The sequence below is a fragment of the Bufo bufo genome, chromosome 1, assembly GCF_905171765.1.
Source record: "Bufo bufo chromosome 1, aBufBuf1.1, whole genome shotgun sequence".
Lineage (NCBI taxonomy): Eukaryota > Metazoa > Chordata > Amphibia > Anura > Bufonidae > Bufo > Bufo bufo.
In genome coordinates this window covers 107,086,657-107,110,722 of record NC_053389.1, presented here as the reverse complement: position 1 = coordinate 107,110,722, position 24,066 = coordinate 107,086,657, and the positions used below count along the sequence as shown (strand labels likewise).

Genomic DNA, 24,066 nt, shown 5'->3' with positions numbered 1-24,066 from the left:
GTGTCAGCAGTTCCTGCAAGACGAAGGCATTGATGCTATGGACTGGCCCGCCCGTTCCCCAGACCTGAATCCAATTGAGCACATCTGGGACATCATGTCTCGCTCTATCCACCAACGTCACGTTGCACCACAGACTGTCCAGGAGTTGGCAGATGCTTTAGTCCAGGTCTGGGAGGAGATCCCTCAGGAGACCGTCCGCCACCTCATCAGGAGCATGCACAGGCGTTGTAGGGAGGTCATACAGGCACGTGGAGGCCACACACACTACTGAGCCTCATTTTGACTTGTTTTAAGGACATTACATCAAAGTTGGATCAGCCTGTAGTGTGTTTTTCCACTTTAATTTTGAGTATGACTCCAAATCCAGACCTCCATGGGTTGAAAAATTTGATTTCCATTTTTTTATTTTTGTGTGATTTTGTTGTCAGCACATTCAACTATGTAAAGAACAAATTATTTCAGAAGAATATTTAATTAATTCAGATCTAGGATGTGTTATTTTTGTGTTCCCTTTATTTTTTTTGAGCAGTGTATTATGGGCAGCTCCGCCATAAGATCACAACCTACCAGCCTGTGTACAATCTTTCCTGTGCGGCTGGCTTCCTGTGAACTATTAACTCCCTCCTGGCAGCTGGCAGACCCCTCCCCACCCTCCTTGCTCCTCTGTACGTCCCTTCATGTACAGATTGCTACTAAAGAAATAATATAATAGGTGAATCCATACAATGAGTTCTAATATTCTCCTGACTCAAACTGTGTAGTATCTGAGTGCAGCATCTCCAGTGTATTCTAGGAGATGCACATTCACAATGCCTCCCCATTTGTAGGAGCTAAAGATTCATCTCATAGGATACACAGAGTCTCTGTGGTGGGTGTTTTGATGATTTTCTACACTTAGGCTATCTGGACAAGCTGCAGAATTTGATTTTTTTTCTGCACAGATTCCAGGGTGGAAAAACCTCAACGTAGATCAGCAAAGTGAATGAGATTACAAATCTCATGTGGGTGCTATACGTTCACGTCACGCATTGCACCCACATGGAAAGCTCGCTTGTGTGAAAGGGGCCTAAGGCAGTGGTGGTGAACCTATGGCACAGGTGCCAGAGGTGGCACTCTGAGCCCTCTCTGTGGGCACCCGCGCCCTGAAAAAATTCTAAAGTGTACCAATATGTCTTAGACTTTTCCTGCCATTCATCAGGGCGCACTATGAACAGCACAGGCAGCGCACTGAATATAGGCAGGCTATTATAGCCAAGTGATAAAGTACATGGAAGATATACTATACTGGACTGTAGTATTCAGGGTAAATTTGTCGTGTTGAGTTTTGGGTTGCAGTTTGAGCACTCAGCCTCTAAACGGTTCACCACCACTGCTCTAAGGGGTTGTCCCATCTGGACATTTATGGCATATTATTTACTAATAACTCGTCATTAATTCCATGGCATTGTACATACCATAAGGGGTGCACATATATAATACAAAGCAAATGCAATAAGCACAAAGTTACGAACTGGTACAGAAGGAGAGAGGACCCTGTCTGCGAGGGCTTACAATCTACAAGGCATATCCACAGGATGTGTCAAATGTCCAATAAGTGTGGGTCACATCTATGGGGCCCGCACATCTAATGCCGCCAAGAAAGAGGATGCAGCCATGCATGGTTCTCTCCTTTTACTCCGTTCAAGCGGAGTTCTGAAAATTGCCGAATGCACTCACTTTGCCATTTTCGGAAGTCCCATAGAGATGAATGTAGAGAGCCAAGCATGCGTGGCTGCCACTCCAACCCTGGCGGTGACGAGACAGGACCCCGCTCTCGCCATATGCTGTGGATATGCCGTGAATGTCCAGGTGGGAATACCTCTTTAAGTCTGCGCTCAATGTGAGCCTGTATGCAACCCTTGGATTCACAGTTTCTACACGCTGGCACTTCCCCGTATCTCTATTTAGAAGCGCTGACAACAAAAGCAGTTCTCAATAAATGACATTTACCAGGAATCAGAGAACAGTTTAAAAAACTCCCGTCCTGTTTAGCAAACAGCTGAAGCGAGGATCTGGAGAAGAGTAAACCTGTCAGGAGGACGGATGCCACGGAGAGCGCACTTGTTGATACTTACAGATTTTAGTTCCAAATCTTGAGGAAGCTGTCCCATGACCCTGTTGCCACTGCCATGCCATCATCCGTCACTCCCAAGCAACTTACACGGTTATCATGACCAGCAAGGACACCTTGAAGGGAAACATTGGAAAGAGTGTGAGCTCAGCAAGGTTAAGGCATTAACACACTGTCTGCTGATCTCGGCAGCAGACTACATTAGAAATGCATGAGTAGCCTGATGGCCTAAATAATTCACAATGCCATCAGAACGCTCGCTGCACTAACAGCTGGTCAAACTGCTGGAAGCTATTCCAGACCACATTTACGTAGACAAAGCCCCACTCCGCCCCACAAACCAGCAGTCATTATGGACACCATCTCCACCTATATACTGGATGGTCTTCTGGGAGTGACCTAGTAGATAGCCGACACACAGTGTCAGGCAGGGAAAGGAAAAACCACGCTTATTTTACCACAAAGCACTAGATCAGCTACATAAGCCGCCTCGCCAACCACTTTTCCTGTACAAGAGGCAACGCTATGCTTTCAGCAGGCACTTACACTGGCACAGATCAATAAGCACTTCCTGAAAGCACACCGGACCCCACTGCATCAGATTCCCATATAACGGTCACCATTTTACTACAGACCATCCAGGACACGTTAATTGCGATGAGCATTAGAGGTGCACACAAAGTGCTGCAGAAATGCAGTTACCAAAGAGCAGGTGTCGGGTCTACATCCAGCACATTCATTAACGGAGAACACAACTGGATGCAACAAAAAGCACTGCACCCCGTAGCCATGCCCCCAAAAAGTATCCCTCCGTACTGAATGTCTGCATCTCAGTAAAGGTGGCCATACACCTTACATAGAGTAGTTGTTGGATTAACAATAATTGGACTGACTACTCCTCCAGCCAAGTCCATAGGCATGGTCAAGCATGGGACCCCCGCCGATCAGCTGTTTTAGAAGGCAGCGGCGCTCCAGCAGCGCCGCGGCCTTCTCACTGTTTACCGCAAGCCGAGTGACGTCATGACTAGCATCAACTAGCGTGGGCGGGGCTAAGCTCTGTTTACTTGAATGAAGCTTAGCCCCGCCCACGCTAGTTGATACTAGTCGTGACGTCACTGGGCCCGGCGGTAAACATTGAGAAGGCCGCGGCGCTGCCTTCTCAAACAGAGGATGATCTATCCAGAGGATAGATCATCAGTTAAAACACAGTGCAGAACCCCTTTAACATTTTTAGCAGATGACAGTCCCCTTTAAAGGGCTTTTCCAGGACTCTTTTCTGGATAGGTCATCAGATCAGCAAGTATGACCCACCCCATCAATCAGCTGTTTGGGGCAGCCGCTGGCAGAAGGCTCCGTTCACTGTGTAGTCCCTGTGCTGGAATAGTACAGATCTGCCCCCTCTCAAGGGAATGGGAGCTGAGCTGCAGTATGCCGGCGCCAGAAGCTACACAGTAGACAAAGACTTCCATCCGCTGTATAGTCTCCGACACCAGCCAGAAACCCCCACTGACCTGATATTGATGACCTATCCTGAGGATAGTCCATCAGTATTCTAAGGACTGGAAAAGCCCTAACGTTATTTTACCTGTGTACTCCGCAGATCACAAGTACAATACTCTCAGAAGTCTCCAATGTTATTCTAGCATTAGCACATGTAGTATTAGGCCGGGTTCACACTTCAGTTATTTACATCAGTCATTGTGAGACAAAACCAGTCGTGAAGCCTACTCAGACATAAGGTATAATGGAAAGATCTGCTCCTGTTCTATGTTTTTGACCCACACCTGGTTTTGGCTCACAATAACCGATGGAAATAACTGATCAAATATCTGAAGTGTGAACTCAGCCTTACATTGCACCCACCGAGTCATGCAGAGACCACTAGAGCTCTAAGTCCTAGAGACAAGCAGTCCCCTCTATGCCATACATATGCCCTACTAGGGTATACAGAAAAGAGCTTCAAGGCGTTTTCCGGGACTTAAGATGAACTTACACGGCCCAATTTTCAGGCAGATTACTGTTAACCACTTCAGCCCCCCTAGCTTAAACACCCTTAATGACCAGGCCACTTTTTACACTTCTGCACTACACTACTTTCACCGTTTATTGCTCGGTCATACAACTTACCACCCAAATGAATTTTTACCTCCTTTTCTTCTCACTAATAGAGCTTTCATTTGGTGGTATTTCATTGCTGCTGACATTTTAACTTTTTTTGATATTAATTGAAATTTACCGAAATTTTTGCAAAAAAATGAAATTTTTCACTTTCGGTTGTAAAATTTTTCAAATAAAACTACATTTCTATATAAATTTTTCTCTAAATTTATTGTTCTACATGTCTTTGATAAAAAAAAAAAAATGCAATAAGTGTATATTTATTGGTTTGGGTAAAAGTTATAGCGTTTACAAACTATGGTACAAAAATGTGAATTTCTGCATTTTGAAGCAGCTCTGACTTTCTGAGCACCTGTCATGTTTCCTGAGGTTGTACAATGCCCAGACAGTAGAAACACCCCACAAATGACGCCATTTCGGAAAGTAGACACCCTAAGGTATTCGCTGATGGGCATAGTGAGTTCATAGAAGTTTTAATTTTTTGTCATAAGTTAGCGGAAAATGATTTATTTATTTTTTTCTTACAAAGTCTCATATTTCACTAACTTGTGACAAAAAAATAAAAACTTCCATGAACTCACTATGCCCATCACGAAATACCTTGGGGTGTCTTCTTTCCAAAATGGGGTATTTATACTGCCCTGGCATTTTAGGGGACCTAAAGCGTGAGAAGTAATTTGGAATCCAAATGCGTAAAAAATGCCCTGTGAAATCCTAAAGGTGCTCTTTAGAACTTGGGCCCCTTTGTGCACCTAGGCTGCAAAAAAGTGTCACACATGTGCTATCGCCGTACTCAGGAGAAGTAGGGCAATGTGTTTTGGGGTGTATTTTTACATATACCCATGCTGGGTGAGAGAAATCTCTCTAAAAGTCAACTTTTCCCATTTCTTTTATACAAAGTAGTCATTTGAGAGATATTTCTCTCACCCAGCATGGGTATGTGTAAAATGACACATTGCCCTACTTCTCCTGAGTACGGCAATACCACATGTGTGACACTTTTTTTCAGCCTAGGTGCGCAAAGGGGCTCAAATTCCTTTTAGGAGGGCATTTTTAGACATTTGGATTCTAGACTTCTTCTCACGCTTTAGGGCCCCTAAAATGCCAGGGCAGTATAAATACCCCACGTGACCCCATATTGGAAAGAAGACACCCCAAGGTATTCCGTGAGGGGCATGGCGAGTTCATAGAAGTTTTTTTTTTTTTGGCACAAGTTAGCGGAAATTGATTTTTTTCTCTCACAAAGTCTCCCTTTCCGCATACTTGTGACAAAAAGTTCAATCTTTCATGGACTCAATATGCCCCTCAGCGAATACCTTGGGGTGTCTTCTTTCCGAAATGGGGTCACATGTGGGGTATTTATACTTCCCTGGCATTTTAGGGGCCCTAAAGCGTGAGAAGAAGTCTGAAATATAAATGTCTAAATTTTTACGCATTTGGATTCCGTGAGGGGTATGGTGAGTTCATGTGAGATTTTATTTTTTGTCACAAGTTAGTGGAATATGAGACTTTTTTTTTTTCTTACAATTTGTGCTAACTTGTGCAAAAAAATTAAAAAAAAAATTATAAAAATCTTTTATGAACTCGCCATGCCCCTCAAAAGTGATCTTTTTATAGCGCCGCAGCGATTTTACGGTGTTTTTGCAGTGATCAGAAAAAAATAAATTCTGGCACTGCGGTGGGGCGGACTGAACGCAAATGTGCGCACAAGATCAGGCCTGATCGGGCCAACACTGCGTTTTTTGTAGAGCCTATAGAACATGTCCTATTCTTGTTCGCAATTGCGGACAAGAAAAGGCATTTTCTATATAGTTCTGGCAATGTGCGGATCCGCAAAACACATATGGACGTCTGAATGGAGCCTTACAGGGGGGTGATCAATGACAGGGGGTGATCAGGGAGTCTATATGGGGTGATCAGGGGTTAATAAGTGACAGGGGGGGGGGTGTGTGTAGTGTAGTGGTGTTTGGTGCTACTTTACAGAGCTGCCTGTGTCCTCTGGTGGTCGATCCAAGCAAAAGGGACCACCAGAGGACCAGGTATATTAGACGCTGTTATCAAAACATCGTCTAATATACCCTTCAGGGGTAAAAAAAAAAAAAAAAAAAAATCGCATCTACACCCTGCCAGCGAACGATCGCCGCTGGCAGGCTACAGATCCACTCGTTTACCTTCGGTTCCTGTGAACGCGCCGGCGCGTCCAGGAGGAATAACAATCCTGCGTATGGCGGTCCTGAGGCGGTTAACGACTTACTATGAATGCTAGTTCCCAATAATAGGCCTATGTAAATCTGCTGTTGATCACCTGATGAGTGAGCAAAACCCTTCAAAGTGTGAAATGATCTTTTATGCAGCACATTAAATTGTTTCTGGGCAGGAGATCACGCTGTGTCCGTATGAGGAAGCGCGATCGCAGCAACCATTGCTCATCCCCACACAGTACAGTGGAGTTTATTGCTGCATGGAAATGCAGCTCTTTACTTTACTGACTAGCAGGCAATTATCAGGAAGGAATAGTTCGTTTCAGATAATTGCCTGCCAAGTTGGGTAGTCTAAAGTTATCAATCAGATCAGCAGGGTCTGACGATCAGCACAGGAGGCACACAGCTCAGTCCACTGTAAGGCCGAATGCACACGGCCGTGTTTCGTGGCAGAGAACGGTCCGTGGTATGCCGGGCTGGATTCCTGTTCAGAGCAGGAGCGCACGGCGTCATTAGTTGCTATGACGCCGTGCTCTTCATGCCGTCGCTGCACTACAGTAATACACTCGTATAATGTATTACTGTAGTGCAGCGGCGACATGAGGCGCACGGCATCACAGAAACCAATGACGCCGTGCGCTCCTGCTCTGAACAGGAATCCAGCCCGGCATACCACGGACCGCTCTCGGCCGTGAAACACCGCCATGTGCATTCGGCCTAAGGGCGAGGCTTGATTGCTGCAGTACTGCTCCCATTGACTTTAATGGGAGCAGCGCTGTGGTAACGAAGTCCAGCAACTATACAGTGAACACAGTCGTCTAGTTCCAGTGCCTGAAATTCTGGAGAAAGGAAATATTTACGAGCTCATTCGCATGACCATGGCGTTTTGTAGATTTTGTGGACTGGCCGTGTGCGTTCCGCATTTTGCCGACGGCGCATGGTCGGCACTATGATAGAAATGCCTATTCCTGTCCGCATAAGAATAGGACATGCTATCTTTTTTGTGGGGCAGCGGAACGGAACAGATGCGGACAGCCCACGGTGTGCTGTCTGTATCTTTTGCGGGCCACATTGAAATTAATGGGTCCACACCCGTTCTGCAAAATTGCGGAACGGATGCAGACTCATACGGTCATGTGAATGAGCCCTAACACTAAGACATAGCAACTAAATCAAGCAATATACATGCTGCATGGGTGTAGAAGACAGACTGGCAATATATCAGCAGTACTAACTTCAGGCGGTATAGAAAAATGAAGATAACTATATCTTTATACCTGCTCTGTCAGCCTTGAGTGTGTCCCAGACATTGCAATTGAAATCGTCATAACCGGCTAAAAGGAGGCGACCGCTCTTTGAGAATGCTACTGAGGTGATGCCACAAATGATATTGTCATGAGAGTAAACCATCAGCTCCTGGTCTGCACGAAGGTCAAAAAGCCTGCATGTGGCATCATCTGAGCCAGTGGCAAAAGCATTGCCATTGGGGAAGAACTGAAAGAGAAAGATTAAGAGAATGAAAATGAACCAAGGGGGGAAAAAAAAAAAAAGTATTTCCAACTTCCAGGCTTGACTTAAATACACAAGCGGATGTACAATACATTAAAGGGGCTGTCCTATATTGGTGGCCTCAGGATAGGTCATCAATATCACACTGTTGGGAGTCCGACTCCTGGCACCCCATGGATCAGCTGTTTGAAGACACAGTAGCGATAGTATAAGCGCTGCGTTCTCTTTGCTGTTGACATGCACGGTGTCAACATTGCAGTGGCCGTGCAGTGTAGTTACTGCTCCTCTGTCCCATTCACACTAAAGCGGGACAAAGCAGTTATTACACTGCACCGCCGCTGCAATGTCAACGGCATGCAGGGAGGCCGTGAAGAGAAGGCAGCGCTCATCCGACTGCTGCGGTCTCTTCAAACAGCAGATAGGATACGTCATCAATATGGGAAAGTGGACAACCCCTTTAAGGCTTGGCCAATGCAGTGGTTTATCAGATTAAAAGGGTGCATCAAAAGGGTCATGGATGCACAGGGAGGGAACACAGTTCTACCACTTGACAAATCTCTAGTCAGACCACACATGCAGTATTGCGTACAATTTTGGGCCCCTGTTCAAGGCGGGCAATAAATCAAATGGGTGGACTACAGAACCCAGAAAGATAAAAAAAAAAAAAAGTCAGAAAAAAAATAAAGGTCTGAAAGGAGATCTAACACATTGTATAAATATATCAGGGGCCTGTACAGGGATCACTCCCATCATCCATTTATCCCCAGGACTGACGAGGGGACATCCTCTGCGCCTGGAGGAAAGAAGTTTTGTACAAAAACATAGAAGAGGATTCTTTACGGTAAGAGCAGTGAGACTATGGAACTGAAGAGGTGGTGATGGTGAGTTCACAAAGTGTGCAAGAGGGGCCTGGATGTATTTCGGAGTGTAATAATATTACAGGCTATAGTTACTAGATTTCTGGAGAAGGGTAGTTGATCCAGGGAGTTATTCTGATCGGATTTGAGAAGAAATATATTTCTCTAATACAAGGAAAACGGGATTCTCCCTAATTAGTTTTTTTGCCTTCTGGATCAACTTTGCAGGATACCAGGCTGAACTGGATGGACGGATAATATAATTATGTAATAGTCACACTACACTCTGGCGGCCCACTAACACCCATTACAGCGGCCTGCTTTAGTTACGGGCAGCTTTCTTTATCGTAGTCACAAAGTGACAGGACAATCATGGGGATATTTCTCTTGGAAAAAGGAGGTGAGAGGAATCAAGTCTTTTGTTTGCAGTGCACTTTTCATGCATTCAAAACCAACCCAACACAATCTATAAAAGAAGCCTAAAGGCTGTATTACACTGGCCGATTTTTCGGCAGATGAACGCTTGTCAGAGATCATCTTGCAGTGTAATACTGCCATAGATTACCCAATAAACGAGCAAACGCTTGTTCATTGGGCAATTGCGATTTTTAAGCACACTTAAAAATCATTGTTTGCCATTGGCAGATCGCGCTGCCTAATTACAATCTGCCGCCGGCAAACCACTATACAGCATGGGGGCGAGTGATGGCATAGCGATCGCTTCTCCCCATGCTGCAGAGATCGCTGCATGTAATAGCAGCGGTCTCCTCCACTAGCGAGCAGGCGATTGCCGGGAAGGGGTGTTTCCCTCCCGGCAATCGCTTCATCAATCGGCCTGTGTAATACAGCGTCCTTTTACATGTACAGATGATCGGGCAGATTATTGGGAGGAGCACGTGTATAAACACTCATTCCTGATAATCTGCCTGTGTAAAATGCTTGTTCATCAGGTAATCAGGTCGTTCTGCTGGTACAGAAAAAAAATCATTGTTTAGACCATACGATCTGATGGATAGGAACAACGATCTACAGCACAGGAATAATGATCTTTCTACAGGGACAAATGATCTCTGTATTGATTGTTGCATGTAAAAGCTGCCTTAATCTCCGCTGATGATCTGACAGTTATGAGCGCCTGCTTCATTCCCCGTGCACAGGTAAGGCTACTTTTTACACTAGCGTTCGGAGCGGGTCCGTCTGATGTCTGCTCAGACGGATCCGCTCCTATAATGCAGACGTTTGCATCCGTTCAGAACAGATCCGTCTGCATTATAACTTGGAAAAATTTCTAAGTGTGAAAGTAGCCTGAACGGATCTGTCCAGACTTTACATTGAAAGTCAATGGGGGCGGATCCGTTTGAAGATTGAGCCATATAGTGTCATCTTCAAACGGATCCGTCCCCATTGACTTACATTGTAAGTCTGGACGGATCCGCTTGCCTCCGCACGGCCAGGCGGACACCCGAACGCTGCAAGCAGCGTTCAGGTGTCCGCCTGCTGAGCGGAGCGGAGGCTGAACGCTGCCAGACTGATGCATTCTGAGCGGATCCGCATCCACTCAGAATGCATTAGGGCTGGACGGATGCGTTCGGGGCCGCTTGTGAGCCCCTTCAAACGGAGCTCACAAGCGGAGCCCCGAACGCTAGTGTGAAAGTAGCCTAAAAGGACCCAAGTGTCTGTTTTTTTCAATCATTGTTTCGGCTGAAATAAAACATTTTTACAGAGCACAAAACTTTCCACCATTGGTACACACAGAAATACTTACACAGATAGCATTGATGTCAGACTCATGGCCGGTGAAGGTCTGTCGACACATCCCTTCTCGGATATCCCACAGTTTGGCTGAGGCGTCGCAGGCCCCAGACACAAAGCACCTGGAATCTGGAGCAAGGGACAGGCTCATTACATCCCCAGTGTGTCCAGTAAAGGTGGTCGTCTGCTGGCCAGTTTCAATATCCCAAAGGGCGCTGCACACAAGGGAGAAGGAGATACATAGTACTGAGTGCGGACCAGATTGGTTTCTTTACATATAACCATTTCCATGTAGCCTCCTACACAAACATCTAAACCTCCGACAACTAGACAAGTGGGTGTCCTGTAATCCAGTCCCACATCCGGTCAACATGCAGGGACATTAAGAAAAGTAATACATTTCTTCTTCTGCATGGGGACTGGCAAATCTGGGGAGGATGAAACAGCAAGACCACCGCCTAAGCACACTACATACATAATAGATAGCATACTAACCAAGTGGTATCTCCAGAGCTGGTAATTATTTGGTTATCATCCAGAAAACGGCAGCAGGACAGGTAGCCTAAAAAGAAAAACACAAAACGGTTTAACCCGGTAGTTGTGGCCAGTACTACAGCTCAGCCCCATTCACTTTGAAGAGGTTTGCAGGGAGCACAATATTGATGACCTAAACTCATCAATATCAGATGGGTGGGGGTCCGACTCCTATCGATAAGTTGTTTGAAGAGTCTGCTCTGCTCAATGAGTAATGAAGCTTCCTCATAGAACAAGCAGCACCGCGTCGTACATTATACAGTGGCTGTGCTTGGAATTGCAGTACAGGCCCATTTACTCGTCTTCCATTATTAAAAGAAGCTATAAATCTCTTTCCACTTTACATTCAAAGGAACTAGAATAGGTAGGGCTCTTTCACACGAGCGGATGCCGTGCGGGTAAATCTGCTGCGTGAAAGAGAGCCAAGCCCCGTTCTGGACAGCAGAGACATGGATCATTAACATGATTGATAATGCTCTTTGCTTCTCTGTGACCTTTTTACCACAAAATCACACTGAGATAAAAAAGGTGTCACTGTGATTTTGTAGCAAAAAGGTCACAAAGAGTCAAAGAGCGTTATCATGTTATTGCTCCATGTCTCTGCTGTCCAGAACGGGGCTTGGCTCTTTCACGCAGCGGATTACCCGCACAGGATCCGCTCGTGTGAAAGAGCCCTTAAATAGAGTCAGCATTGTTCATAAACTACCCAGGTTTACAGATTTATTCCTCACCTGAGTGCAGAGTGTTAAGTTTACAATATGCAAACAACTTGTTCCCTGCACCAAGGTCCTGCTGCTACCCTCAGTACACGAAGGATCCCCTCCTTCTGCGTCAAAGCTCCCCCCTTTGCAGTCTGATTGACAGGATCGGGCATCCTGTTTCATTCTGCCTGGCCTTCATTGGTGCATGCACACTAGACCCTGGGGTTGTCATTCAGGTCAATATCCCCAACTCCCCCTTTTGCAGTCAGATGGACAGGACCAGGCATCCTGCATCACCCCGTCTAGCCCAGTCACCGGCGCATGCGCACTAGAGCCCGGGGTCCGCACTCAGGTGAAAAATACCTGGGTGAACCTGGGGACAGTTTATTACTTCTGATGCTAACTGATTTCCACAAACACCATTAAACCAATACTTCATTTGTAAGTTTTCCATGTCAGAGTGCCCAAAACTAAATGACCCCCTGAAGTCTATGGAGCTGGTAAAGCCTCCAGCACTCACCTGTGTGACCGGCCAGCTCGCGGCTCACTCTTACATTTCCTTCACGGGTTTTCAGGTTGTAAATCGAACAAATGTTATCAAGACCACCGCAAGCCACGTAGTTTCCGGATGGCGCATAAGCACATGTCATCACCCAAGAAGAACGCAAGGGGATTGCATGAACCTGTAATGGGAAACATCACACACATTAACGGTTCAGTCTGTTTTTTTGCCGTAGATTTAAAGGTGTTAGTAGTTTCATTTTATTATTAAATATTATGCAGGGACAGGGATGATCAACATTTTTGTAATATACTTTATTAGGGAAAAATATTTCTTTTTACTAGAAAACAGGGGGTAAAGAGTCTTCTTAGCAGAGCTGTAACTGAACGCTGCTAAGGAGAATGTCTTCAGAAGATGCCCGTGTGTTCCAGCAGTCTCCGGTCACTCCTCAGACCCCGACTATGCCCAGCACCCTGCCTTTATAACTTGTTACACACAGGCGTCTTCAGTGCGACGCAAAATGCTGAAGACAGATTTTTTTTTTAAACCAAAACGAATGTTACACTTTAAAGGGGTTCTCCGGGCTTTAAATATTGATGACTAAAGATAAGTAAATTTCATGTTTTGAAATTTGTTCACACTTGGTTTGGTGGTAAAATGTGAATTGTGTAACGGATACCACGGACCATAACGCAATTCTATGAACGAATGCCTTTAGAAACATTCCGTTATTCGTTCCATCATAATAGAAGTCTATGGGCTGCAAAACGGATCCGTTCCGTTTCAGTTATGCAGGAGAGGACTCTCCTGCTTATCGGAAACGAAAGGACGGATGCATTTTGCAGCCCATAGACTTCTATTATGACGGAACGAATAACGGAATGTTTCTAAAGGCATTCGTTCATAGAATTGCGTTATGGTCCGTGGTAACGGAATCCATAATGCAATTCACATTTTACCACCAAACCAAGTGCGAATGAATTTCATAAGCGGAAAGTCACTCGGCTCTATTGATGACCTATCCTCATGATAGGTCTTCAATATCAGATTGGCGCACCCCCGCCAACTAGCTGTACGAAGGGAAGGCGCGCACAGTGCAGGTGTACCGCCTCCCTTCGCTCTTCCTGCTCTCTGCTATTATGTCTATGGCGAGCAGGAAGAGACCCCTCTGGGACCCATACCTAACGGAGCCCACAAAGTGTCATAGAGGGCACTGCGCATGCGCAGCCGCCCTCCAGTCATTCCTTTAGGAGTAATTTACAAAGCCAGGCGTGCCGCTCAGCTATTTCCATCAGCCCGATAGAAACGAATAGAGCGGTGATCGCGTTTGCCCTGTGTGCTTCGATTCATTACAATAGGACTTCTGAAAATAGCCAAGCTCACCACTCAGCTATTTTCGTCAATCCATTTAGGAATTAATGGAGGACAGCTGTGCATGTGCATTGCGCCCTCCGGCACTTTGCAGGCTCCGTTCTAGGCATAAATGCGGGTCCCAAAGGTGGGAGCCGCCACTATCAGATACTGAGGGCATATCTTAGCAATATGCCCCTAATGTCCTAGATGGGAATAACCCTTTAAATACAAAAGTGGTGAAGGAAAATTCATGACAAAAAAATAATCCCTGATATCCATTTCCAATATATACTAAAAGTACAAAATATATTATTTGTAAGATTCTGGCTATTGTATGTGGCAGGATTGGGAACACGGTGAGGTATTTGTATGATACTGGGGCCCCGATATTTACTGTCCATTGATATGGATTCTCTCTAGCTACAATGCAACCCTATCTTTATCTTGCCTTATATGCCTATGGTGAATTGTACTATGTGTTTGGGTCCCCTACTCCGGTGAGGTCGGCTCCATCTTTGCACACTCTAATATGATATATGTTTTTAGTATTTTGTTAATAAAGATTCATATTTTAGGATACTGGTGTTTTCTGGTGCAGTTGTTTGTAGGTCCACATTGCGCTTATATGCACCAGAATTTGGTACCAAATGGTCCGTGTCCCCCAATTGGTGGGCGTTACTTTATGGAGATGGGATTCTCATTAGTAGTGGGTACATATAGATATCCAGTTGGCATCATTGGTGTACACATACTTTGGTTTGCATCTTCTTTACACTAAATACAAAGTGAATATACATAACCTGGACATGAAGGAGAGCCAATTTTAAGCAATGTAAATGCCCAACTAGCCAATGGCTCCTTCCAATTCATTTGAACAGACAGAACCTTCCTATAGAAGTGAATGAGGACACCATACTTGTAAGTACACCTGCCCACCACTGCAATTGCTGTGGTGAGCAGATAGAGCAGAGAAGGCAGCACTTGTATGGGCACTGCCTTCTCTTCAAACAGCAGATCGGCAGGTTGCCAGGAGTTAGACCCCTGCCGATCTGATATTGATGACCTATCCTGTGGATAGGTGATCAATAGTATAGAGCGGCCAACCCCTTTAAGAGCCCAGGAGGCAGAGCTTTACTTTGAAGTTCATGCTACACCAAGCTCCTTCACAGCCCCTCCCCCTCTGCTGTAGCATCCAACCAGGATACCGTTAAAGTTGTCACAGAAAAGATGGGAGGGGCTGTGAAGCAGCTCAATGCAGAGAGCACTTCAGTGAAGCTCCGCCTACCAGGCACTGGCAGCAGAACCTAGCAGGCTAAATCTTCATATTCACACTACTCCTGATAATAAAAGCTCCACAAAAAGGTATGCGTGCCCTGCTGTCCCCAAGGCCTACTGAGAGCTGTCAGCAGTTTAGTACGGAAAAAACTGCTGACAGACTCCTCTTAACATTTTTGAACGGCAAAAATCTATCCTCCATATATAATATGGATATGTTCATAGTGGAGACAACACATGTTATGGAGGGTAATGATTCAGTGAGTCGGCCAGTCAATAATGCCAATTAAGTTTTCATTTAAGGGACTCAAGTTTTTTTTTTTTTTTGCAGGCTCCTTATATCTGCAATCTCCTACTAAACCTCACTGTATAAACCAACATTAATAGTTAAAGGAATTGTCCCAAGATTCAAACTGAACAACTAACCACAGGCTAGACGATGAGTCAGGTCAGTGCGGATCTAGAACCCCCACCGCTCACATGAATGGAGGCGAGTGTCCCCTTTGTATGAATGAGTTGACATACAATCTCGGCCGGAGATTACCGAGAGCTGTAATCTGCACGCCTCTTTGGCAGTTGTGAACTGTGGGAGTCCCTGCAGTCCTGTGGATACTCTACATTTTGGGGCAACCCCTTTAATATTAGGAGACATAATGAAGAGGTTTGATGGGTTTTCTTAGATTCATCTTTGTCTGTGAAGGTTTTTTTTAGCAGAAAGTAGTGACGTTTATAGAACTGTAGTTAGTAATCTGCACTTTGTACAATGTAGTTTTCAGATCGAGTCTCCATGCATTTGGTTTTTGAGCCCTCCTTCAAAACAGCCTTTCTGTAATAAAAAGGTTGCGAAAAATAAATCCGGAGTAGGCACTCTGCATACAGACAGGGGGACAGACTTCATTAACTCTACGTATGTTTACACCACAGAATTTCTAGGAACATTGCCATAACAGTACTGAAAACACTGCAGGCCTCACAAGAAGCAGCGTTCTACTTGAAGGAATCTTTCGGTATCGACACATCACGTGCTCCTTGATACATTTTTTTTTTGTACCCTCCACAACAACGAGAACAGAGGTCCTGTGTACCCCTGTGTGATGCATCAAGCATGTAGCATTGGTACCATTAACTATCTGTGAAACTGCCAGAGATAAAGTACAGTGCTCTGCCATCTCTGGAAGTCCCATAGAGATGAATGTGCATGCTCAACTGCCGTTATTCATACAGGGGGACCTGGGACCCCCATTCAATGGATATGGACAGAGTTTAAATCTTGACCACCAGTAACTTTGTAGCTACCTGCTGGCACCAGTAGAGGGAGCTCAAGAGCGTCTTGCTTACTGTTTATACACTGAACTCAATTAGACAGTATGCAATTAGCTCTAGTGGAGGCTGCAGGTAGCCAGCATATTCATTTGTAAATCTATGTAGAAGGTGTATTTTAGGACACTACTACTACGGATGGCCTATCCTCAGGGTAGGCTAGTAATATGGTGGTCCATCAGCTGTTTCGGGTGAGCATTGATGATGGAACTACGCCTGCCTTCCGCTGTTAAGTCGACAGTTCTGGTGCAGACTTCTGGTGCCGAAACGGCATAACAACTAATCAGTGGGAGTGCGGGGTGTCAGACCCCCACCAATCAGATCCTGAGGATAAGCCATCAATAGTAAAATCCTGGAAAACCCCTATGATGGATAGGTCATCAGTATCTGATCGGTGTGGGTCTGACGGCCAAGACTCCCGCTGATCAGCTGTTTGAGATGGTACCAGTGTTCGCAGTAGGGCCATGGCCTTCTCTCGGATTTTCCTAGGCCAGTGATGTTACAATCATCGGTCACGTGGCCTAGGCACAGCTCAGCCCCATAGAAGTGAATCGGGCTGAGTTGTGATACCAAGCACTGCCACTACATAATGTACGGCGCTGTACTTGGTGAGCACAGAGAAGGCAGGGGCCTATGCCTTCTCAAACAGCTAATCGGTGAGGGTCCTGGGTGGGCTTGAGCGAATCAATCCTTCTGTATTGACTCCGTGGAGCCAAAGTTAGTTTTGCCCAAAGTCGTGCGAGACTGTGGTTAATTCCTACTGTATTCCTTTCTGCGTATTAAAAAACAATTTTAAATAACTACCCAAACTGGGCTTTGGTACTGGCTCGTTGCTCGGTACCAAAGCCCAGTTCAGATTTCGATTTTAAATTGTTTTTCAATACGCACATAGGAAAACAGTAGGAATTAACCACAGTCTCAAGCGACTTCGGACAAAACGAACGTTAATGCTGTACAGATACAGCATTAAAATGTAAGTATTTGAACGAATCGACTTTGGATTTATCAGATACTTAGATACTAATGATGACAGTTATAAATTCTTGGAAAACCTATTTAAATGGGACCTGTCATCAACTTTATGCTTCCCATATTAACTTAACAGCAGCATAAAGTAGAGACAGGCGAGTTGATTTCAGCGGTCTATCATTTAAAAGTAAGTGGTTGCCGAGAACCAACATCAATCATTTCAGACTGGGCCTGGAAAAGAGTCATGGTTATTCATAATCTCCTGCTCTCCCTGCCCACCTGCTGATGACTGACCGTCTTCTACCTAGTTTTCTGCCTTTCTCTCTAGGAGAGAACTGCCAATCATCAGCAGATGGTCGGGGGGAGCAGGAGATTAGGAATAACCAGGACTCTTTTCAAGGCCTGGGCTGCAGTGATTATGAGGCTGGTTCTCAGCAACCACATACTTTTAGCTCATGAGTGACACACCGCTGAAATCAGCATTTCTGTCACTATTTTATGCTGCCCTCAGTGAGACAGATGACAGGTTCCCTTTAATGCTGTGCCAGAAAAACTAAGATCCGCCTACTTTGATTACATTTCTTAACCACCTCAGCCCCCAGTGCTTAAACACCCTGAAAGACCAGGCCACTTTTTACACTTCTGACCTACACTACTTTCACCGTTTATTGCTCGGTCATGCAACTTGCCACCCAAATGAATTTTACCTCCTTTTCTTCTCACTAATAGAGCTTTCATTTGGTGGTATTTCATTGCTGCTGACATTTTTACTTTTTTTGTTATTAATCGAAATTTAACGATTTTTTTGCAAAAAAATGACATTTTTCACTTTCAGTTGTAAAATTTTGCAAAAAAAAACGAGATCCATATAGAAATTTTGCTCTAAATTTATAGTTCTACATGTCTTTGATAAAAAAAAAATGTTTGGGTAAAAAAAAATGGTTTGGGTAAAAGTTATAGCGTTTACAAACTATGGTACAAAAATGTGAATTTCCGCTTTTTGAAGCAGCTCTGACTTTCTGAGCACCTGTCATGTTTCCTGAGGTTCTACAATGCCCAGACAGTACAAACACCCCACAAATGACCCCATTTCGGAAAGTACACACCCTAAGGTATTCGCTGATGGGCATAGTGAGTTCATAGAACTTTTTATTTTTTGTCACAAGTTAGCGGAAAATGATGATTTTTTTTTTTCTTACAAAGTCTCATATTCCACTAACTTGTGACAAAAAATAAAAACTTCTATGAACTCACTATGCCCATCACGAAATACCTTGGGGTCTCTTCTTTCCAAAATGGGGTCACTTGTGGGGTAGTTATACTGCCCTGGCATTTTAGGGGCCCAAATGTGTGGTAAGGAGTTTGAAATCAAATTTTGTAAAAAATGACCTGTGAAATCCGAAAGGTGCTCTTTGTAATATGGGCCCCTTTGCCCACCTAGGCTGCAAAAAAGTGTCACACATCTGGTATCTCCGTACTCAGGAGAAGGTGGGGAATGTGTTTTGGGGTGTCTTTTTACATATACCCATGCTGGGTGAGATAAATATCTTGGTCAAATGCCAACTTTGTATAAAAAAATGGGAAAAGTTGTCTTTTGCCAAGATATTTCTCTCACCCAGCATGGGTATATGTAAAATGACACCCCAAAACACATTCCCCACCTTCTCCTGAGTACGGAGATACCAGATGTGTGACACTTTTTTGCAGCCTAGATGCGCAAAGGGGCCCAAATTCCTTTTAGGAGGGCATTTTTAGACATTTGGATACCAGACTTCTTCTCACGCTTTGGGGCCCCTAGAATGCCAGGGCAGTATAAATACCCCACATGTGACCCCATTTTGGAAAGAAGACACCCCAAGGTATTCAATGAGGGGCATGGCGAGTTCATAGAAATTTTTTTTTTTTGGCACAAGTTAGCGGAAATTGATATTTTTAATTTTTTTCTCACAAAGTCTCCCGTTCCGCTAACTTGGGACAAAAATTTCAATCTTTCATGGACTCAATATGCCCCTCACGGAATACCTGGGGGTGTCTTCTTTCCGAAATGGGGTCACATGTGGGGTATTTATACTGCCCTGGCATTCTAGGGGCCCTAAAGCGTGAGAAGAAGTCTGGAATATAAATGTCTAAAAAATTTTACGCATTTGGTTTCCGTGAGGGGTATGGTGAGTTCATGTGAGATTTTATTTTTTGACACAAGTTAGTGGAATATGAGACTTTGTAAGAAAAAAATAAAAAAATTCCGCTAACTTGGGCCAAAAAAATGTCTGAATGGAGCCTTACAGAGGGGTGATCAATGACAGGGGGGTGATCAATGACAGGGGGGGTGATCAATGACAGGGGGTTGATCAATGACAGGGGGGTGATCAATGACAGGGGGGTGATCAGGGAGTCTATATGGGGTGATAACCACAGTCATTGATCACGCCCCTGTAAGGCTTCATTCAGACGTCCGTATGCGTTTTGCGGATCCGATCCATCTATCAGTGGATCCGTAAAAATCATGCGGACGTCTGAATGGAGCTTTACAGGGGGGTAATCAATGACAGGGGGGTAATCAATGACAGGGGGGTGATCAGGGAGTCTATATGGGGTGATCACCACAGTCATTGATCACGCCCCTGTAAGGCTTCATTCAGACGTCCGTATGCGTTTTGCGGATCCGATCCATCTATCAGTGCATCCGTAAAAATCATGCGGACATCTGAATGGCGCTTTACAGGGGGGTGATCAGGGAGTCTATATGGGGTGATCACCACAGTCATTGATCATGCCCCTGTAAGGCTTCATTCAGACGTCCGGATGCGTTTTGCGGATCCGATCCATCTATCAGTGCATCCGTAAAAATCATGCGGACATCTGAATGGAGCTTTACAGGGGGGTGATCAGGGAGTCTATATGGGGTGATCACCACAGTCATTGATCATGCCCCTGTAAGGCTTCATTCAGACGTCCGGATGCGTTTTGCGGATCCGATCCATCTATCAGTGGATCCGTAAAAATCATGCGGACGTCTGAATGGAGCTTTACAGGGGGGTAATCAATGACAGGGGGGTAATGACAGGGGGTGATCAGGGAGTCTATATGGGGTGATCACCACAGTCATTGATCATGCCCCTGTAAGGCTTCATTCAGACGTCCGGATGCGTTTTGCGGATCCGATCCATCTATCAGTGCATCCGTAAAAATCATGCGGACATCTGAATGGAGCTTTACAGGGGGGTAATCAATGACAGGGGGGTGATCACCACAGTCATTGATCATGCCCCTGTAAGGCTTCATTCAGACGTCCGGATGAGTTTTGCGGATCGGATCCATCTATCAGTGCATCCGTAAAAATCATGCGGACATCTGAATGGAGCTTTACAGGGGGGTGATCAGGGAGTCTATATGGGGTGATCACCACAGTCATTGATCATGCCCCTGTAAGGCTTCATTCAGACGTCCGGATGCGTTTTGCGGATCGGATCCATCTATCAGTGCATCCGTAAAAATCATGCGGACGTCTGAATGGAGCTTTACAGGGGGGTAATCAATGACAGGGGGGTAATCAATGACAGGGGGTGATCAGGGAGTCTATATGGGGTGATCACCACAGTCATTGATCATGCCCCTGTAAGGCTTCATTCAGAAGTCCGGATGCGTTTTGCGGATCCGATCCATCTATCAGTGCATCCGTAAAAATCATGCGGACATCTGAATGGAGCTTTACAGGGGGGTGATCAGGGAGTCTATATGGGGTGATCACCACAGTCATTGATCACGCCCCTGTAAGGCTTCATTCAGACGTCCGGATGCGTTTTGCGGATCCGATCCATCTATCAGTGCATCCGTAAAAATCATGCGGACATCTGAATGGAGCTTTACAGGGGGTTGATCAATGACAGGGGGGTGATCACCACAGTCATTGATCATGCCCCTGTAAGGCTTCATTCAGACGTCCGGATGCGTTTTGCGGATCGGATCCATCTATCAGTGCATCCGTAAAAATCATGCGGACATCTGAATGGAGCTTTACAGGGGGGTGATCAGGGAGTCTATATGGGGTGATCACCACAGTCATTGATCATGCCCCTGTAAGGCTTCATTCAGACGTCCGGATGCGTTTTGCGGATCGGATCCATCTATCAGTGCATCCGTAAAAATCATGCGGACATCTGAATGGAGCTTTACAGGGGGGTGATCACCACAGTCATTGATCATGCCCCTGTAAGGCTTCATTCAGACGTCCGGATGCGTTTTGCGGATCCGATCCATCTATCAGTGGATCCGTAAAAATCATGCGGACGTCTGAATGGAGCTTTACAGGGGGGTAATCAATGACAGGGGGGTAATCAATGACAGGGGGTGATCAGGGAGTCTATATGGGGTGATCACCACAGTCATTGATCATGCCCCTGTAAGGCTTCATTCAGACGTCCGGATGCGTTTTGCGGATCCGATCCATCTATCAGTGGATCTGTAAAAATCATGCGGACGTCTGAATGGAGCTTTACAGGGGGGTGATCAATGACAGGGGGGTGATCAGGGAGTCTATATGGGGTGATCAGGGGCTAATAAGGGGTTAATAAGTGACGGGGGGGGGGGGGGGGGTGTAGTGTAGTGTAGTGGTGCTTGGTGCTACTTTACTGAGCTACCTGTGTCCTCTGGTGGTCGATCCAAACAAAGGGGACCACCAGAGGACCAGGTAGCAGGTATATTAGACGCTGTTATCAAAACAGCGTCTAATATACCTGTTAGGGGTTAAAAAAAACACATCTCCAGCCTGCCAGCGAACGATCGCCGCTGGCAGGCTGGAGATCAACTCTCTTACCTTCCGTTCCTGTGAGCGCGCGCGCGTTCACAGGAAATCTCGGCCATCGCGAGATGACGCGTATATGCGTGACTGTGCGCAGCGCTGCCACCTCCGGAACGCGATCCTGCGTTAGGCGGTCCGGAGGTGGTTAATATATCACTAAAGCTACCATTAAAATTTTGGACCTAAAATGACACGAGAAAAGATTCTTTAAAAAACAAAAAGCAAGCTCCTCCTAGTTAATTAAACCGTACCTCATACCTCTAAACCTGCAGTACGCCAAGCCTGAAATATGAGCCTAGGCAGGCAGCTCCTAAGAGCTAAAGTGTTGACTGAGACAGGAAGAAGCTGCAAACCGCAAACGAAAGAGGTCAGGAACTCTGCCATCGGGTAACCCAACCGCTGATACCAGGAAGGGAAGAAAAGTTGCAAATCTAGAAATACTACATTGAGCAAGAAGTAGAAGAGGCTTCAGATTACAACTGGAGCCACTTTCTCCAACACCTCCTTTCTAAATCACGACTGTGCAAACCAAGACAGCAATGTCCAGGCGAGACACACTGTACTATACATTGAGATCAGTATCATATAGAAAGCGGAGCACTGCAGGTATACTTGTGGTTCCCAGAAGTCGGAGCCTTGCACACCAGGAGTTTACACAAGCATTTGTTTCCTGGATCCCTGGAGCATAAATCATGAAGGACCTGCTGCAGAAAGAGCTGATTTAAGCCAGGAGCTCCACGGTCCTGCCAGAAATCCGCCTATGACATCAGAAGGTCTCTAAACACGACACCCCGCACTATAATCTCTGAATGTATAGCATGCACGCTTAAAGGGGAACAGAATCACAGATCTGGACATCTGGATGAAAAAAAATAATAATCTAATAAAACCTCCCTTTTTCTGTTAAAGACAAGTATAAGTGGCTACAAATGTGGATGTAAGCTCGTAAAGTACTGCCTGGTCCGACGGTGTAAAATTATTCACTGGTGGAAAACAAACAGATCAGCGCAGGAAAGTGACAAAACTACCAGCTGGGTGAAATGGCCGAATGCTATGGAAAATAAGGTGGCTGCCATCCAGATGCATTTCCTGTACTGGCATGGTTACTTATCACTGGTATGATACGTCACAAGACCATAAAGGAGTAAAAGGTCCAAACTTCAGTGCAAAAGTTCCCAAAGAATCTGATTCCACGTGATTTATGATGGGGCCGGTAGAAACAATGTGCAACGGAGACAGCATAGCACAATGAGCTCAGCTGTTTCTCTAAACAGGTGATGTGGTGAGGGGACCCCGTCCTAGAGAAAGGCGAGGGTCTCAGAGGTGGGATCTGCATCTGTCAGACATGTATGGCCTGACCTGTGTAGGGACTAGAAAAGTCTGCTTTAACTGCTCATGCCTCTGGTTTGGTACCAGCTAGAGATATGTATTGTTTGAAAGCGGGCATTCCAAGCTTTCAGACAATACCAGAATGACAGCAATATGTTCAGGACATGGGAAGATAGCACTGATAGAAACCTGGAGGCAGTAAACGCAGCTGAAAATAAAAGCAATTTTTACCTGGGATTATTCCAGACTCGAATTCTAACAGTGATATCTCCTCTGTTGCTTGACCTAATGCTGTCATTTTGGTCTTTTATAAAAGCCTGGAATGGAATGTGAGGTTTCAAACAAGTCCAGTTGCAGGCTTCTAGCTGCTACCATTCATGACATAACAGCCCTCCACTTTTCGCCTGAGTTTGGCTCCGGCAGAACAGTTAGGTGGTTAAAGGGTTTGCCGGTTACAAAAAGTTATCCCCCATCCACATGGATTTCTATGGGAGCGCCAGTGTTCAATATTCTCTGTGGAAGTACCTGAGATAGCTGGAGCTGCAATGCGCATTCTGACCAGCCGCTCAGTCCATTTCACGGGGGGCTCCATGGGGTTTGTGACCCCCATTCTTGTGATCATTGAGGGTTCCAGTGGTAGGACCCCACATATCTAATATTTATCTCCTATCAAGTGTAATGAAAAGTATTCTCACTACCGAACATGAATTACTGCCAGCATACAGTGGCAGCACCTTA

At 45.4% G+C, this 24,066-nt stretch overlaps 1 protein-coding gene across 1 annotated transcript in view; it reads right to left on the bottom strand.

Annotated features, from left to right (window-relative positions):
* Positions 1-24,066, bottom strand: part of GNB1 (G protein subunit beta 1) — a 69,045-nt gene that overhangs the window by 4,668 nt on the left and 40,311 nt on the right. Inside the window, exons 6-10 of the mRNA XM_040427587.1 lie at positions 12,303-12,465; positions 11,043-11,109; positions 10,561-10,762; positions 7,707-7,923; positions 2,115-2,226 (exon numbers count right to left, since the gene is read on the bottom strand). Of these exons, the coding sequence (XP_040283521.1) occupies positions 2,120-2,226; positions 7,707-7,923; positions 10,561-10,762; positions 11,043-11,109; positions 12,303-12,465 (756 nt within the window). The 3' untranslated portion in view covers positions 2,115-2,119. The remainder of the gene's footprint in view (positions 1-2,114; positions 2,227-7,706; positions 7,924-10,560; positions 10,763-11,042; positions 11,110-12,302; positions 12,466-24,066) is intronic.